Source organism: Crotalus tigris, unplaced genomic scaffold (assembly GCF_016545835.1).
Source record: "Crotalus tigris isolate CLP2741 ecotype Arizona unplaced genomic scaffold, ASM1654583v1 scf7180000018371.15429387391:27106975, whole genome shotgun sequence".
Lineage (NCBI taxonomy): Eukaryota > Metazoa > Chordata > Lepidosauria > Squamata > Viperidae > Crotalus > Crotalus tigris.
Window position 1 is genome coordinate 13,032,953 of NW_024096970.1, and position 19,111 is coordinate 13,052,063.

Genomic DNA, 19,111 nt, shown 5'->3' on the forward strand with positions numbered 1-19,111 from the left:
ATTTATTTTCAAACAAACATGCATAAAATAAAAATGAACAGTTCACTGCACTGAAGGAAAAAAGGACAAAAACTAAGGAAGAAAAACATAAAAAAAGAAAAATATTTAACTACAAATATATTTCAAGTTCATCTGATTTAGTAACTTTAAAAGGGAAAAACTACACTATCGGTGTTCGTCAAGCCCCTCCAAAAACATTTTCCAAAAGGAGAGAGAATGTGACATTTTCTGCTTAACAGAATATATAATTATCTCAAAAATGGCTAAATCATTACATCTCTGACATCCATCCTTCATATCATCAATTGAAATATGTTCCCATCTCCTAAAACATTTGGTTTTTCCCAGTAATTCAACATATTGTACAATATTACTCCAAAAGGAGTCTAAGAAAGAACATTGGAATTAGACTTGACCTCAAATATCTTGCAATGGCTAACATAAATAATCATTAGAGGTCTGTTATGTATCATTCAGGTTTTTTTTTATTTGTTAGCTTTTGCTTTTATTATACCTAAGGTGAATTTTAGTACCTTTTCATCTGATCGAGATTGTTCAAGGACAAAAAATTAAAGAAAGTCACTTTTGAATTAGCTGTTCTAAGAGAATGTTTTGATTTCGTTTTGCTTTCATTACTAGCAGAGTTGCCTTGTGGCTCTGCTCCGGCTTCCTCCCACTGTATTAGTTATAAGTATCTCTTGAAGGATGTTATCAAATACTTCCTGTCTTCTTAGGCATCAGTTAACACTGACACTATGGATTTCACAGAAGCATTTGAGAAGAACAGCAGCCCTATAAATCATCCTGACAGTATCTGAGAATGATTTAAGACAGTAGGATTAACTTGATAGGCTAGGAAAACACAACTGTGCAACCTCTTTGCCTAAAGTGCATTATTCTTTTGCAGTTTCCGGTGGATAGAAAGATAAATATATTTTCTCCTGCATAGAAAAGGATAAGATCATCCTAATGGATTTTGAAGTTTCAAGTTAATTTTTGAACAGGCAATTGGTCTAAACCAAATGTTCCTTTTTATGCTGATGACTGAAGCACAAATGCCTGATGCAGACACAACAGTTTTAGCTCTGAAATTTATTCTCTGATCAATTTCTAAGTTTTGGACAGGTGTATACTAGCCTCTATATTTTCCTAAACTCTTTGAACTCTTATATCCCTTTCATCCCCTGTAATCTAAGCACATTCAAATACTGGTGCACGTTTTCCACCAACCGCCCAGTCACAAGTGTGAAATCCATTCTAACATTCATTATAGCTTTAATTTTTTAATTTAAATGAAATTCTTTTTTAAAGGCATGAACCATCCTTTATAAGAATGCACTAATATACAGGAATATTCACAGTGTTGTCTATTTTTCAGTGCATTGCTGTACTTTCTGTTTGTTTCTTTGTTTTAATGGGGAAGTAGCTTTTAGAGGGAGTTTATTAAAAAAAAGTAAAAGGAAAAAAAAACAATGATTGTCTAAGACTGCTTAACTTCCACTGAGTATCTGATTGCCCAGTTAATCTCTCTTAGCACATTCTGATTGATCTCCTCTTAGAGCAGCTGAAAGTCTCTTTTAAGCATGGCAAACTTTTATAACTACCCAACTGGGGTAAGTGCCAGGCTATTCTAAGAAATAATCCACTCTCCAAACAAGAGAAATATTTTATGTTGTCAGACCAGGGTTATTGTTTGAGTATGTAATTTGTTCATGTGGTAGAACTCATAACATTTCTGCTAAGTGAGGCAGTAGACCAGTTTTATAGGCTCACCCTTAACTGGATGATGTTCTCTCTGTAGTTACTCATTAAATTTGCACTATGAGTGGCAGTTATTAAAATCAATTTTGGGGCCATCTTTATTCTAATTTTTGTAGAATTCTATGACATCTGAAATGGAACATTCCAACACTAGAAATGCAGCTTATACAGTTCTATTATCTTTAGTTTTTTATCTGTTCATGTACAATCGAAACCCTTCATCATTCCATAGTCAGCTATATCGTAATGCATATGTTTCTAGATCTAGATGTTTCTAGAATAAGAAAATAAAATTCTCATTCAGCCAATCCAGACTATGGTGGCGTAAATAGCAATGGCTCCTGTTACTCAATGCATGTGACACCGCATTGCTCCCAATATGCTTCTGGGTGCAATTCATAGTTCTGGTAGTCACCTTTAAAGCCCTTCGTGGTTTAGGCTGGGTTAGTTATGGGACACTCTTCCCCAATTGTTTCTATTCATCCCTTCAGGTCTGACAGAATAGGCATGCTTTGGGTCCCGTCTTTTGGGGAGTGTCATTTGGCAGGGCCCAGGAGCAGAGCCTTTTTTGTCATGGCAACCACTCTCTGGAATATAATCCCTCCAGAGATCTGATGATTGGCCCGAACCTTGCTGGACCTTAAGACTTGGTTCTGTGCTTAAGCCAGGGTCCCTGGGTGTATAATGAAGCACGTTTTCTGGTTGTACTGACTGTATGATGCTTTTTCTCTCAGGTGCTATGCAATTTATGTTTTTGAATTTGGCAGCTGTATAAATCTAATAAAAAGTAAAATAAATAAATAAATATGAAACTTTGGTGTTATTGTGGCTTAGAGAGTCCAGGATCATTACGGAAATCAGCTATTACATTCAGCTTGCATATATATATTTCACATAAATTTCTAAAATTTTCTTTTTATCTGTTTGGGATTTATATAGCAAAGAAGACTATCAATTTTGTACATAGCGACTGTGATAACTAGCTTGTGTGTGGGGTCAAGGTATTGACATCAGAGGCATTTCTGAACAAAGATGTTGCAGTTGGTGGGTGGATGGCACTACTGTCAGCTGTTGCATGACCTCGCATAAATAGTATCATCACAACTTTAATCTTTCGGGGGTTCAGAGGTAGTGTGCATATTTCTGTTTAACCCCTGGACGCTTGCCTGCATTCATGACCCTTTAACAATTCCTATTCCTCTGCCCGCCTGTGGCACCTTGGCTCCAAATAGTCTAGGAATAAAGCCAATAGTTGTATACTTCCATTGTATTACATCTATTGTAAGAAATATAAAACAAGCTACCTTTTGCATAATGTATGGAGGAGCTAGACATTATGAAATAATCATTTACTAGTTTGATACTTTAAAATTTACCTTAAGAATTAAGCTTTAAATAATATTGGAGGAAGAAGAACCTGTGCATTATTTATATAATTCTGGAAATTTATATACTTTGTATTTGGCAGTTTCATATATATGTTTTTCAGGGTCAACTAAACTTACACAGATCTCTAGTATTCTGTATAAACATTTAGTGGTATATATGGGGGCGTGGGGGTTGTCTTTGCATTTAGCCTTAATTCTAAATAAGTCCTATTAACTTTCAGAATAAAGCTGTAGCAAATGCTTTTATTCTTGGGGAACCTTTACTACTAATTTAAGCACAAAAGTTTTAAAATTTCATTAAGAATGCATTAAGAATTTGTTAGCTAAAAGCAGGATTTGACTGACCCAGCATGTGACTCCCACATATAGACAAGTTTATAGGAATGATTGAAATGTACTATAAAATCTAATGTACTATAAAATCTAATCCATTGCTTTAGAAATACAGTCAATAAATGAACCATAATTTTCTTATAAAGTGGATATTTCTAGCTACAGTGTTCTGTTTAAACTGATCTTTCCTGCCAGTATTAACTTCAATAATGAGATCTATCCTGTTTTGAACTCCCTATGGTGGGGTGAGAGGAATCTCCTAATGATTCAGTGCTACCTAATGAAGTTTTAAAACTTGCATGCTTCTAATAATAGTGTTTGTGCTATGATTCACCCAAGACCAATGAAAGACTTTTAATTCATACATGATTATTGCTAGTATATCATAATCTTAATAAAACTTTGCAAATATAGGAAGTACAATAAACAGTAAATATTAATATGAAGACTTTACACATTGGTAATGTTTTCAGACCAAAGTAATGTTTTCAGACCAAAGATAATTTGTGCTACTTGCCTAGTAAATTATTTGTCTAAAAGTATTTGTATACTGTACTAGATTAGGCCATAAACATACATACATTCCTGTTGATTTTAGTTCAAAATGTACCCCCTCTCAGCAGCATTTGGTATCACCAATTATGGCATCTTTATGGAATGTCTATGAAAATTGGAAGCAATGGGAACTATATTACAGTGATTCCACTCTTTTTGGAGTGCCTGTTCTTGTTAGGGCTTTTGTAGCTGGAGAGATTGTCTCCAATGAAATATAGAAAGATGGAGTTACTATTTGTTCATTGAGGTTCTTTGTCACATGTACTTTTAATAGGTAGTGCTTCCCCTGAAAGAATTGGCGGATGGCTTTCTATCATGGCTGGAGGGGAGTGGTCTTTGCCCAGCTTTAGTTGATGTGCCAGTTCTGATTTAGTGGATTAAGAGATTTGGCCGTTGTGGAAGGTTCCACCCATGTTCCTTCCTTCCCCTGCATTCTTGGCTCTCATGCATCATCAAGCCAACTCAACTGCCAATCAAACAGCAGCCACCAATCAAACAAGAAGGAATGAAAAAGAGAAGATGGCTGCCTGGGAGCTCTGCCATCACAAGACTTGTGAGAAAAGCTGAATGAACAGAGCCAAAGTCCTACCTAGAGCCAAATAAAGAGACAAAGTAAATGATAGCCAACTTTGATGATGTGAGACACCAGTGATTCTCACTGGGAAGGAAGGGTCATTTATTTTGTTTCCTCTATCATTTACAAATAAGCATTCAGAAGAAGAGGGGAAGAATCAAGAAGCCCGACCAGAAACAAACAAGCAGAAAAGGTGAAGAAAAAATAAATACTGTGACAGGACAGAAAAAGTAGTAACTAAAAAAGATAAATGGCAAATTTAACTTTGTAAGTTTTCCCTTGATAAAATAAAAGTTATCCACTAAGGGAGATACAACCCAACCAACTGCCAAGTTTCCAGTGCTTTTGGCCTATTGAGTCTGGGTCAAACTGGTTACTGGTAGTTCAGAAAAAGAACATGCAACAGCCATGATAACTCACACCTGTATCACCATACAGTATGTCTAAATTACTGCAATTAAATACTGCTCAGAAACTGCTCTTGTTGTAAAATGAGGTGACTTGCACTTTGGCAGATAAGAGGAAAGTCTTACACTGGCTTCTAGTAGATTTATGGTTGCAATTCAAAGTGCTGATTTTAACGTACAAAGCTCTATATAGCTTTGCACCTGTTTTTTTTCCAAATGGAATCAATTCAATAATATCCTTTTGATTTTGGGAGATGAGGATGGCAGGATGCTGGAAGCAGTGTTCTCCAATTATAGTCCCTGCTCTATGGAACAGTTTCCTTCCACATACCAGTTTGACACTAACCTTGGCAGTGTTCTGACAACTGGTGAAAATGGAACTGTTGTAAAGAGTTTTGGAGAGAGTAGGCATCTAGATAGGGTGGTTTAAAGCATTGCTGTTTTTTTGAGTTTCACTCTTATTACTGTCATTTTTTTCAATGTCTGGAGATTGTAACCATGGCACCATACAGAATTGCTAAATAAATAGATGAATGTCCCTACTTCTGAATTAATAAGCATTCTCTGAAATGCATATTATGCACAAAATAGTTTCTCCACATTCTTTAAACTACCATGGAGTTCAAAAATAACAATATCAAGACCAAGTAACAAATGCTTTTTTGACTACATCCAAATCTGAGAATGGATGTGACATTTATCATTTTTAATGATAAAAGATCTGATATAATAAAAATTTACATAATAAATTATTCAACTAATAAATCTTTTTCTTATCAAATTTTCTCAGCAAACTCTGGCCTGTTCCATTTTAACCGCATTGCTAAGTGAGTTCTCAAGTTCAAGTAAAACCAGTAACATTGGATTAAGCATGGAATTTCACGGCAATTGCAAACTAATATTTCAGGTATGTGTTTCTGTGTTTTCAAGAACAATGTGAACAGGGAAAAATCGATGACATTGCAGACATATGGAAGAGAATGATGTAATTCTAATATGTAGAAGGAATTAAATTTCAGGTTAGAAAGTGTGGGGGGTGCCTATGTGATACTTTTCTTTCTTTCTCATATATTTCCACAGTTACTCAAATGAAAGCAATAACAGATGAACTACAATGAATACCATAAGAAAAGGTTGCAAGTACTACCAAGAAAATTATAGAAATAAAAATGGAAAGCTGTCCAGAGAGTAGAATTCTTTCCAAATGATAAGAGCTATGGTGGCGCAGTGGTTAGAAAGCAGTATTGCAGGCTAACTCTGCCCATAGTCAGGAGATTGATCCTGATGGGCTCAAGCCTTCCATTTTTATGAGGTTGGTAAAATAAGGACCCAGGTGGTTGGGGGCAATATGCTAACACTGTAAACTACTCAGAGAATGCTGTAAAGCACTATGGAGTACTATATAACAGAGGTCCCCAACCTTTTGGGCACCAGTGACCGGTTCTGTGGAGAGTTTTTTCTGTTGACTGGAGAGTGTGTGGTTTTGTGTGCTGCCTACATCCCATGAATGGGATTTTGCTTGTTTGTGCAGACCGGTTGCTGGCATGTCGCAGCTCAGTACTGGTTCACGTACCGGGGGTTGGGGACCCCAGTATATAAGTCTAAATGCTACTTCTATAAGAGCTTAGAGGAACAGTTTGAATAAATTAAATACAAACAAACAACAAAAAAAAGCATTTGAGCAGCCATACCATTAATGAAGTTTTTAAAAATCTAGCAATTAAAAACCACAAAACATCTTTACATTCCTTGGAAACAAAAGGAATTGACATCATTAGCTGAAACCAAATAACTAATTCCAGATGCTGTCCATCCAACTGTTTTTAAAGGATTAACATGTGAAATTGCTGATCTCCTAGGAAAAATATGTAGTATTATTCTACTTGTATTAGAGAACTGGAATGGAACTCAGGAATTATCAAGGAAGTTACATGCCAGAAATTTAACATCTGTTCTGAATAAATTTGGAAAGCATGATTAAAGATAGAATTATCTATCATATCAAAGAAAAATAAGCTAAAGGAAAAAGTAAATAATTGTCTTTTAAAAGTAAATCCTGAACCCTGTTATATTAACTATATCCTGAGTGTCAGCAAAAATATTTATTAGTCATGGAAACATTAGTGGATTTTTCAAAAGCCTTTTGTTAAAACTCTCTAAAAATTCCTGGAAAACTTAATGTCATTAATTGGTTCAGTGTAAAAGGAAAAATCAACTGCCTATATACACGATTGGTTGGTTGGTTGATTGGTTGGTTGGTTGATTTGATTTCAGCAAACAACTCTGGGCAGCAAACAATTCAGAAACGTATATTATAATTAAAATCTTAAAAATTTTAAAATAATGAAAACAATAAAAACCATTAAAACACTCAACAATATTAAAATGTCTTAATTCGAGTACATACAAAACAAGAAATCTGGCCTGTTAACAATATAGGCAGGAGGTGTGGCCCTTGGTGCATGTAGAACTCAAGGCTTGGGAACATAGCCAGGTCTTTAAAGCTTTACGGAAGGCTAACAGGCTGAGGCTTATAATGTCAGTTTTATATTGTTTGGAACTCTTCAGGAAAAAAGTGAGTAAATGAACTTCAATTTGAAGAAGTGTAAAGCAATTCACACTGGGCAAAGACACCTAATTTTACACGTGCATTGATGAAACCCAGATATGTACTACTAATCATGAAAAAAATGAATTTGTAAATGTTAATGATGATATCAATGTAGTGTGTGGCAGCTGTGCAAAAAATATCCAGTGACTTGTATTCCTTCCTTATGGGAGAAAAGGCTAAAATATTTGGGACACTTTAGTTTGGAAAAACATTACCTCCTGGTTGAGTGCAATATGTCTTTGGATACCAATTATAGGAGAGTAATAATGGGAGCAATTGGTTGACCACCATGAGAAGCAAAGGTTGGCTACAATTAAGTTCTTTTGACAAACTACTAAGAGAAGCTCTTGTCATCAGCAAACCTGAATGGTGCGTGATTCAGAACAGAAAGAAAGGAAGTGCTTCATGCTCAGAGGCAGAGGCATAGCAATGGCAATGTGTTGCAATGCCACATGAGTAGATTGTGGAATTACACTCCTTTTCCTCTTTGTGGATTTCCTATGGGCTTGTAAGATAGGGCATACTGGACTAGATGATCTTTTGATACGATTCATATATGATTAACTAACTTCTCAGATGAAAAAAAATTAAGTGTTATTTTAGTAGCAAATGCATGATTTTTGTGTAAAAGATTCAGTCCATGAGGGATGAAGTTAGGTTGATCTGAGAGTTGTAACTGAAATGTTTAACTTGACTTGCATACTGGTTTATATTATGGAAAAATTAAAAGATTATTAAAACATCTTGTCTTTATTCTGCACAGGAGGACGATCTCCGCCAGATTTTTATGCTCACAGTAGAGGTACTACAGGAATTCAGCCGGCGTGAAAATCTTAATGCTCAGATGTCTTCGGTCTTTCAGCGTTACCTTGCACTAGCCAATCAGGTCTTAAGCTGGAATTTTCTTCCTCCAAATTATATCCTTTTGATCGTTTGTCAGAATTCTGTGAAACCTCAGCTTCAATATGAATCCTATAAAGCAGAAGCAATGTCTTAAATCTGGAAGGCTGTCAGAAAGTAGATATAGTGATTATTCCAGGGTTTGTGTGTGTGTGTCTGCACACACGCGCATATATAGAGTCATGCATTTCTTTATTCTTTTCTCACCCAGGAATATCTAATCTACTTCACTGCACATGAAAAAGCTAGATGCGGTGTAATAAAATTTGGTGGATAATACGAACATAAAGCATATTTATTATTGTTATTACGATTCTAATAAGCAAAGTTATTCTCCAAAGTGTGTCCTTTGATAGTTACATAAAAGCAGAAGCCACATTCCTCATAATTTAAACTTCTGAAATAGCCCATGGAGAAAGGTCTGAGGAGACATTAAAAGAGAGGCAGACAGGCAGAGAAAATGGATCAGAAATGATGACTTCTGGTAAATAGCCTATTGTATATTGTAAACTGAGAGGGGATAGTTTAAAATCTCCCTTCAGATCCCTTTTTCCAAGAGTTCCCCAATAAAGAACTTTTACCGTATATGCCGGTGTACAAGACGACCCGGTGTATAAGACGACCCCCGTTTTTATCGCCAAGCCGCATTCCTAGAACGTCGTCTTATACGCCGGAAACTACCAGTATTTCCGGCGTATAAGACGACTTGGCGTATAAGATGACCCCCGTCTTTGGCGCCGATTTCAGCGCTCGCAGAAGTCGCCTTATACGCTGGCATATACGGTACATTAGGCTGCTACCAGTTAGGTTAAACTCCTTGACACCCCTAGTCTATAAGCTGGGAACTTCTTGGCTGGTCTGTCAAAAACTTTCACTTCTGCCCAGCCCAAGAAATTCCCTTATTATATCAATGCTTAGAGTTTATATTATTATAAGTGTACTTATTGGGAAAAGGGAATATAGCATATAGGAAAAAGTAAACAAAAAAGTGAACACATATACAGAATTGTGAAGAAGATCAACCCAAATAGCCTAGGCTGATCAGATGCTTGCTACTTTCTTGAATAAAATCCTGACTGTCAACATATGAATTGTCACAGTTCATAGCTAAAGATCTAGTTAGAGGTAGCATCTAGATCTCCTGATGGAATATTTATATGTTCCACTTCTCTGTATATTTATCTCTTTTTTGTCTCTTTTTTTTAGTACCATCTTCAGTTCTACAGAACATAGAGAAAAAGTGAAAGCCATTTTCTCTATGAAGATTGTTTTGTCCAACAAAGCAGAATGCTCAACTTTGGATGTTCTGGATCTAGATAGCAAGTAAAAAATTATTTAACAATTAAAGCCATCTTAGTAATTCTTGATATAATTCTAAAGATGCAATCTATTTTTTTGTTCCCTTAAAAAGGATTACATGGCTTTTTAAGGGAACAAAAGCTGGATTGTTTTTGTTCTGGCTTCTAACTGTGGGTCCAATTTATCAGACACTTTAGGGGGCACTGTTGTGCCATATCAAAAGTCTAGAGATTTATCTTCTTACTTTATGCCAACGAAACAATTTAAGCTGGGAAAGTTTCCTAATGTAGAAAAACTACATTTGGTATTGTTTAGAACAAAAGACAGTGAAGGGAAAAATAATAGAGGTTTATAAAAACAAGCTTTATGTAGATATTCCCCTAAATTAGGGGAGATTCAAGATCAACAGAACAAAATTCTTTTTGACAAACTATATAATTAAAGTGTGGAATCTGTTGCCAGCAGATGTAATGGCTGTTAATTTGGATGGCTTTAAAAAGGGACAAGACAAGTTCATGAAGGATGCAACCATCAGTGGCTAATGATAGCCATTTACTACTTCCTGAATTATAGGCAACATGTCTTATATACAGGTTAAAGGGAGACAATGCTGCAAGAGACTGTTTCCCTGCAGTTCAGGCTTTATTTTATTGTTTATTTGTTACATTCATACACAGGTGACTTACAACAGTGCATTTAATGACTGTTCAAAGTTACAGCAGCACTGAAAAAAGTGACATGACCATTTTTCACACTTAGGACCATTGCAGCTTCCCATGATCAAAATTCAGATGCATGGCAACTACTACATATTTATGACTGTTGCAGTGTCCTGGGGTCAAGTGATCCCCTTTTTCAACTTTATGACAAGCAAGTCAATGGGTGATTCCCTTAACAACTGTGTTACTAACTTAACAAATAGAATGATTCACTAAACAACTGTGGCAAGAAAAATCGTAAAATGGGCTAACTCACTTAACAAATGTTTCATTTAGCAATGTAAATTTTGGGCTCAGTTGTGATTGTAACTCAAGGACTACCTGTGCTATCTTTCCTCCAGGAACTCAAGGCCGGACACATAGTCCTCATTCTTCCCCCCCCCCCCCCACAGTAACATTCCTCTTAGTTTGGTTGGGCTGAGGGTTTTGTGTGACTCAGAATCACCCATTGGGCTTCCAAGGCTGAAAGTGGACTTGTCTCTGGGCCTCCTCAGTCCTAGTCTAATACTTTAACCACTACATTGCAGCTTGAGTGAATTTCCCAAGTAATCCCTGATTTCATTCGTAACTCCTAATTCCTGATTCTATTTCTTCTTCAGAAAACAGATAAATTAAAAGGGAATTTGAGGTGGGATCAGCTTATGCAAACCTTAATGCTAAACTGCATTGAAAGTATAATGCTGTAACTGTCAAAGTGAAGACTAGAACAGAACAGAATGGAATGGAATAACAGAGTTGGAAGGGACCTTGGAGGTCTTCTAGTCCAACCCCCTGCTTAGGCAGGAAACCCTATATACCATTTCTGACAAATGGTTGTCCAATTTCTTCTTAAAAATTTCCAGTGTTGGAGCATTCACAGCTTCTGGAGGCAGGTTGTTTCACTGATTAATTGTTCTGACTGTCAGGAAATTTCTCCTTAGTTCTAGGTTGCTTCTCTCCTTGATTAGTTTCCATCCATCACTTCTTGTCCTGCTTTGGAGAATAGCTTGACTCCCTCTTCTTTGTGGCAACCCCTGAGATATAGGAATACTGCTATCATGTCACCCCTCGTCCTTCTCTTCATTAAAATAGACATACCCAATTCCAGCAACTGTTCTTTATATGTTTTAGCCTCCAGTCCTAGTCATCTTTGTTGCTCTTCTCTGCACTCTTTCTAGAGTCTCAACATCTTTTTTACATGGCGGTGACCAAAACTGAATGCAGTATTCCCAGAGTGGCCTTACCAAGGCATTGTAAAGTGGTATTAACACTTCACGTGATCTTGATTCTATCCCTCTGTTAATGCAGCCTAGCACTGTGTTGGCTTTTTTGGCAGCTGGTACACAACTTTGGCTTACAGAATCAATTTTTCTCCAGCAATTGCTATTACAGGATTTGTATGTTATCTTGCCTTATTCAAAATTAAAATTGTATTTTCAGCATTTTTAAATTGAATTCCATGTGTGTATATCAGCATTTAATATAATGTACTTTAATAGAAAAAATGTACTTACAACTGAGTAATCGACTCCGAGCCATTATTACTAAGCATTTATTATTTTATCATTATTTAATAAGCATTGCCTTTGATGCTTTTCAAAGCAATGAACAGGTTCCCTGTGCACAAGAGATTTACTGTCAAATATAAACAGACAACAAAAGGAGAGGGAAATGGGGAAAAAAGGAGAGAGTATTTCATTCACCCTATGTGCTCAACCAAGCCTCAGCCTGTGTTGTGGGCAAAACTTAAAGCTTGTGAAAAAGTTGAATTTTGGATAGCTAACGTTAGGCATAAATTTGGGGCAGCAGCTTTAAGAAGAAAGTTGTATAACAAAAATTATACTAGCAACAGTTTTGGAGTCAACTATGTCAATGGAAAAGGTGAATAATGGTGAATATATAAAGGTGAATAATGTTCATTAAAGCTTAAACTATTATATCTAATTTTTAGAATGATTAGTATTTAATTACAAAACTAGCTGAATTCCATTGTTCTGTGTGGCATTGTTCCTCCCAACTAAGCAAAATAAATATCGGAATGTTACATGAGATTCAGTAATGTACTCATTTGTGTTTCGTTGTTAACTTTTAAGATCCTCCAATAGCTGAACATGAATATTTAGGCGGACTGATAATTAAACCTGTCTTCTTTCAGATATACTATTTTTACCAGATTTATGTGTAACTTAGTGAATAGCAAATCCATATGCATTCTGGACAACTGCCCTATGTTTTAAGTATTTTTAGCTTTGCAACTTTGGAGTAGTGCATAATGTAAATGCACAAAATGATATTATGTTTGTATTTTAACATTGATTCTCTATGTATACTAATATGCTTTTTATAGGATTACCTTGTATTATCTGAAACATAGCATATGTTTTGTCTTTTAAAGACTGCTGCTATGTAAAGTTATAAGTAAAGAAACTCAATCAAAATTGGTGTGACATGTGTGCATGAGGTTGGGATATAAAGTTCCAGATTTAAACCATGTATCCATTATCCCTGCTGTGAAGTGTGTAGACACGCATGCATATGTGTAATTGATACATTTTTTTAATCTAACAAGAAGCTAAACTCAGTTGAATCCTTTGAAGTATGTAGGATATGCTAGTAGGTTTCAAAGACTTAAATTGCTCTGCAACATCCGATAAAACCAGCCAAAAGCATTTTAATATACAAAGCATATTTCGGACAGGTTTGATACCTGTTGAATGTGGTATCATTTTTGTTCCTTGTCTCATTAGAATGATTATTACACGATTGCGCCACTATGGAATGTTTCGTCATTGTGATCAAACTGTTATCTGGCATTCCTAGGGTGTTCTTTTTTGCAGTACAATGTCTTTTATTCCTTGTCCTCATGCATGAATTATGCTGTGTATGTGAAGAGGCTTAAAATTTGTTTCCATTGCATTCTTTCTGAATGGGACCTGTTGTATCAGGGATTTAAAAAAAAAAGAAGAAGGCCAAATTGGAATGTTGTTGTTGACCTTGACACCAGACAACTAGGCAGACATTATATAGCTATGTTTGAATCCTCACAAAATGTGATGTTAAAGCCAACAGAGTCCTGGCGTGAGACCCTCCTGGACAGCAGAGTGATGGAGCTTTTCTTTACAGTAAGTTCCATTGTTCTCTTTTGCTAGTTCAGTAGCAACAAAGCTACAGCTCCCATCACTTCTTTCTCAAATTGTTCTTGGATTTTTCCCTCTCTTGGATGTGGTAGGAAGACTTCAGGTAAGAGTTGCATAAATCATACTCTATGCTTCACCAGCAAAACCGGTTAAACATTTTAAATCGGTCGGTGTTTGTATTAATTCCTCTGCATTGTGTTCATTTAATTTAATAATGGTTGTGATTTAAACAGAACAGGGTTGTTGGGTATCTTTCAGCTATTTCTTCAGTATTGCTGGTCAAATAAAATTTCTCTAGTTAATTGTAAAAGCAAATTAAACTAAGCCTGCTCTCCTCTTAGGGACTGTGCAAATAGAGTAAAACAAAACTAAAGGGAGCTTAAAGCTGCTTCCCATTTGGCAACTTCCTAATGGATAATGTTTCCATTTAGGAAACCTATGTTTATTCTGGCATGTACCATAAGAGTGCCTGCCTGATGCATATGGCTTTTCCTTTGGAATCTTAGTTCTATGTAAGAATTTGTGGCATTTCATGTGAACCAACCTGTGGTGTTTGAGTTAAGAGCTCTTCATGAAATGTTCAGTCCAGTCATCTGCAAGTTCAATATGCAGAAGAAGGAAAACCAAATTTAACTATGATCAATATCCAGCAAAGAAAAAATTCAGAAGCAACAACCAAGCATAGCAGAGATAGTGTAACAATCATATTAGGTCTAAAAGTTAGGGTGAGGAACAAATTTAATAAAATATAAGGAAGCAGTGTCAAACAAGATAAAAGTAATAGGTGTTTAAAAGCTCAGAATCTGTGTGAATTTTAAAAGGATTTTACTTGTTAAATAGAACCAACATGTAACAAATAATAATTCAGAATACAATAAAATAGTAATTAGAATGAATTAAAACTAACAAAACTCCATGTAATATTATTCTAGAATTAATATATTTAATAATATATTATTAAATCTAGACAACATAGAAATTGCTCCATGTCTCATTTTTAGCGTATAAAAATTAATAGGAAATACATCTCTTATATAGCAATAACAATACACTTTTTCAACATGATGAGTGTAAATTTTTTCCACCAAGGTATGATAATTTTCTGTGAATTAATGGAGAGATTGACCACGTTTTTAGCATTAGACAACTGCCTTAGGTAATCTATTTTTGGAAGATAAACAGCAACTGTTTTCCCCCATAAATTAGAATGAGATAGCTGGAATTTGGGGTTATTGCTTCTAAAATAATGGATGTGTTTAAGATTTTTTAAAAAATAATGCTTTTATATAGCATGCTAATTTTTTCAAAACATTTAGTTATGGATATGTAGTTACTTGTAAATTTTTAATCTTGCTCAGGCATTTTCAAAAAAATAATAAAAAAACTTGCTGGCAGACCACTTAACAGCTGCACACAATATGAACAGCTGTCTAGACAACCAGACAGTTGCTACTGTCAGCTGGGACCTCCTAAAGCAAATAGCTTTTAGGTTTACAGGTTAACCCTTTCTAACATAATTCTTCATTGGCAAGTCTTCAGGTTAAATTCCTTTACTTGCTGGTAAAGAAACTATTTTTTAGATTAGGTATTGTTTTCATGTTCCCCAGTAAACATCAACTCCATATTAATAGAATAGGGGTTAATAATTTTATTTGTATGTTATTCACTGAATCTCCAGAATAGCTATGTCTTTCATATGTTTATAAATCCCTCATTTAGAGTTGATTTGCTGCATTTGTAACTCAATTTAAAAAATGTATTTCTTGATTGTCAACAAAATCAGTAGTGAATTCAATTTTTAAAATAATTACATGTGCCTTTCATTATTATCTAGGGAATATATTCTAGTTTGTAGGTATTAACTTTTAGTTTTTTGTGAAGCTAAACTTCACATTTCTCTATAAATAAAAATATATAAAGTCTCCATTTTAACAACTATGTATTTTGTTGTAGGTATGACAACTGTGCATTGTATTTTGTTGTAGGTTTTATATATTTATTAAACACTATGTATTGTGAGCAGTTCATAAAGCATGTTAAGCGCATGTAATAATGTAATAATAACAATAAATATTAATTTAGTGTACCTTTAAATTGTGAGACTAGTATTTGTTAGATTATAATACCATTTGAAATATTAAATTTGTTTAAACCAGGAGAAAACAGTTGTCCCATATTACTTTATAGTAATACATCCTAAAAGCATATCAGAATATTGAATTCAGAAATTCTGTTGTGCATCCAAGGTTGTCTTTTAAAGATTGATCTCTTGATGCCCACACTTGCTATAAATATTCAGTCTATAAATGATTGATCTATAGGAGAGATTTATTATCTATGAGGATCCCTTAAGAAGGCTAGTGTCAAAAAGGAGAGCAGTCTTGTAGACAGAAACAATAAGATCGAGAATAAAGAGATTTGGAAAATTATAAGATTTTAGTTCAAAGAAATGTGTTTGGTTCTTGAGAGTTTGGTGTTTACCTCTGCTAAAGAAGCATCTATATAATCTTGATTGAACTTGTCGACTAACTTTAGCAAGGCACTGTAGCCCAGGCATAGTTAGCATAATAGAGATGGCTGTCATTATTTCTGTTTTTAGAAGGAGCAGCATGTCTGACTGGCTGGCAACTGTTTCCCTCTAAGACTTAAAATGCATAGACAGTTTAACATGTAGGTAGGTCCCGGGCTTTGACTAATTTAATATGATTGTTTGAGTTGGTCTACTGAAGTAGCAGTTTGCATACATACCAAGGAATGACTACTAATACACGAGATACTAGGAAAAGCTGTTTATGTGGGGGATGTGCATGTGCGTTTGCTCACGCTCTTTAGGAGTGTGTCATGTGATTATGGTAAAAGAACATCTTATTTCTTCTCCCCACCTCCTCATGTGGTGTTAACCCTCTCACTTCTGAAAAGGTACATCGAAAAATTAGAGAAGACACCGATATGGCACAAGACTCTCTGCAATGTTTAGCCCAGCTAGCCTCTCTTCATGGGCCAGTCTTTCCAGATGAAAGCTCTCAAGTTGATTATTTGGCTCACTTCATTGAGGGATTGCTCAATACGATCAATGGGTAGGTAATATGCTTACTTCCTAGAATTTGGGATAGCAGGGGAAGGGAGGTGGGACTTACGTTCTGTTGTTTGGAGAGCGGCATAGCACTACAACATAAAGATATCTTTCTGAGCAATACTGAAATGCTTTTAAATTTTACAATAAAATGTTATTGGTCTTTTCTCTTTTTTAAAAAAATGTTTTGTCTACAGGATTGAGATAGAAGATTCTGAAGCTGTGGGCATATCCAGTATAATCAGCAATTTGATCACTGTATTTCCTCGCAATATATTAACAGCCATTCCAAATGAACTTTTCTCTTCATTTGTTAACTGCCTCACACATCTCACTTGCTCTTTTGGAAGAAGTGCTGCCTTGGAAGAAGTTGTAAGTAACAACTTTATTTTTATGAGGTTCTTCCAAAATGTTGAAACTTTAAAATACTTTTGGTTTTATGTAACGTCTCGCTTATGGCACTACTTTTTCCCTTAGTACTCAGTTAATTTGTAATGGTTACAGTGAGTTGCATCCTTTTCTGTGGTTCTATTCTGTTTTATGAAGAAATTTGGTTGGTTTAAAGGCTCCTAATGAAGTACAAAATCACCCTGAGTTAGAGCATGTACTATATACAGAGTTGGCAGTTCTGCAGTGAACCACATATTTATGTTGCATTCTGATATTTTCCTCAATATAATATTGTTTGATATTAGCATGAAAAAATGAAGTTTGGAGATGGCGTAATGCTTCTCCAATTAATACATTTTAGTTTCTGTTATAATATTTTGTGTGGGGATTATATGGACATTATTGGATATATCAGGTTGAATTGGATAATTTCCCACATGTGAACATTTTTGTTGCCTTTATTCATTCTGTATAAGTTAAAGCAATTAACTGAAAAGAAATCAGTAAATTTGCATACTTTGGAGTTCATATTATAAGGATTTTTCTGTATAGTGGTTTATAGTTATAACTGTATTTATAGAGAAATACAAAACTGAGTAAGAGTGAGGCATGAAAACTGGTAATGTGGGCTTTTTTAAAAATCTTAGCTTCCGTGTTTGGTCTCCAACTTAATCGGGTTTTTATTCATTTCATTGTTCTTTCCTATAAAACACACTCCCTATCTCTCTCATGTTGCATTTTATTTTACAATGTCCCATACATTTTATATCTTAATTCTTCTCCACTTTTTTTTGATACAACTCTCATGCCATAATCTTCTGCTCATGAAATCTTCAAACATCTGAGTAAGAGTAAGAGATCTACATACGATCTGTGTAACATCTAGTTTGGGCTTCCAGAATTGTCTTCAGCTTTTGCTGTGTAAAATTAAGATTTAGGAGTAAGAGACGAATTTCAAACTATTCCACTTTTCAAATTGAGCAGAACAGGTCAAGAGTAATTGATGGACGGAGCATCTACTGTATATCTCCTGAGTGAATTTGACAGGGCAGACTAATTTCCTTAATCTGGTGCTGGTGTTCACTTTCAAAACTATAATAGTGGATTTTTTTAATGTATTGGAATAAAAGGATTTTTTGAACAGTTGTGAATTTTGTCTTGAGATTGGTACCTTGAATGAAATGTAAATATCAGAAATTCATCATGATTACCACCATTTAGAATGCATTGTCTTCAGAAATTCAGAAAGCCATCTTATCACAATGCTGAAAGAATATTTGCTTTTAATTTTAGAATTTAATTTTAGATATTTAATCATTGTGGCCTTTAGTTTCTTGGTTTTGGCACATATGGCTGTATCTCAAACACCAGATGGGTATAATATTTCCTGCAGAGGAATCTGCATTGACAGTTCTTAATACCTTGTAGGTTTATACTGGCACAGTATGTCCTTGTGCCCCAAAAGTGTTTTAAATGTGTGTTCTTTTTAGGTATATGAAGACATGATACAATAGACTTAATGTATTTTTTCAATTGCAAGTGCTGGTACTGTAATATTTATCCAGTATTGCTTGTCAGTGATATATTTCCATGGGTTGGCTACATATTGATAACAACAAGCTTATGGGATATCTGTGCATTGCAATCTAGGAGAGATGTGTGATGCTTCAGATCCAATTCTAAATAGATACTTCAGAGGATATAGCCATCTGTGTCCAGCAAAAGATGTAGCTGCTTTAAGAAGTTGTAAATAAATACAATGTATGTGCCTCTGGATATTGAAAATAGTTTTTTCAAACCAGAACTGAACTCTGTATAGTTCTAGAATCTAGTAACTTAGCTTTCCACCTTATTTATCAATATTTCACATGGTTGTATCTTGAATTACTAAAGGAATGTTTTTATTAATCCTGACAACACTATACAGATTTTTTTAAAAAATAACAAAGTTTGCTCCTGCTTTACAGTATTGATTTTTGCTTTGT

General features: G+C 35.0%; 1 protein-coding gene across 2 annotated transcripts in view; it reads left to right on the top strand.

Moving 5' to 3' along the window:
* Window positions 1-19,111, top strand: part of XPO4 (exportin 4) — a 92,661-nt gene that overhangs the window by 38,781 nt on the left and 34,769 nt on the right. For both annotated transcript variants that reach the window (XM_039351471.1, XM_039351472.1), the window contains 5 exons: window positions 5,809-5,925; window positions 8,393-8,546; window positions 13,536-13,648; window positions 16,583-16,740; window positions 16,934-17,108. In XM_039351471.1, the coding sequence (XP_039207405.1) occupies window positions 5,809-5,925; window positions 8,393-8,546; window positions 13,536-13,648; window positions 16,583-16,740; window positions 16,934-17,108 (717 nt within the window). The remainder of the gene's footprint in view (window positions 1-5,808; window positions 5,926-8,392; window positions 8,547-13,535; window positions 13,649-16,582; window positions 16,741-16,933; window positions 17,109-19,111) is intronic.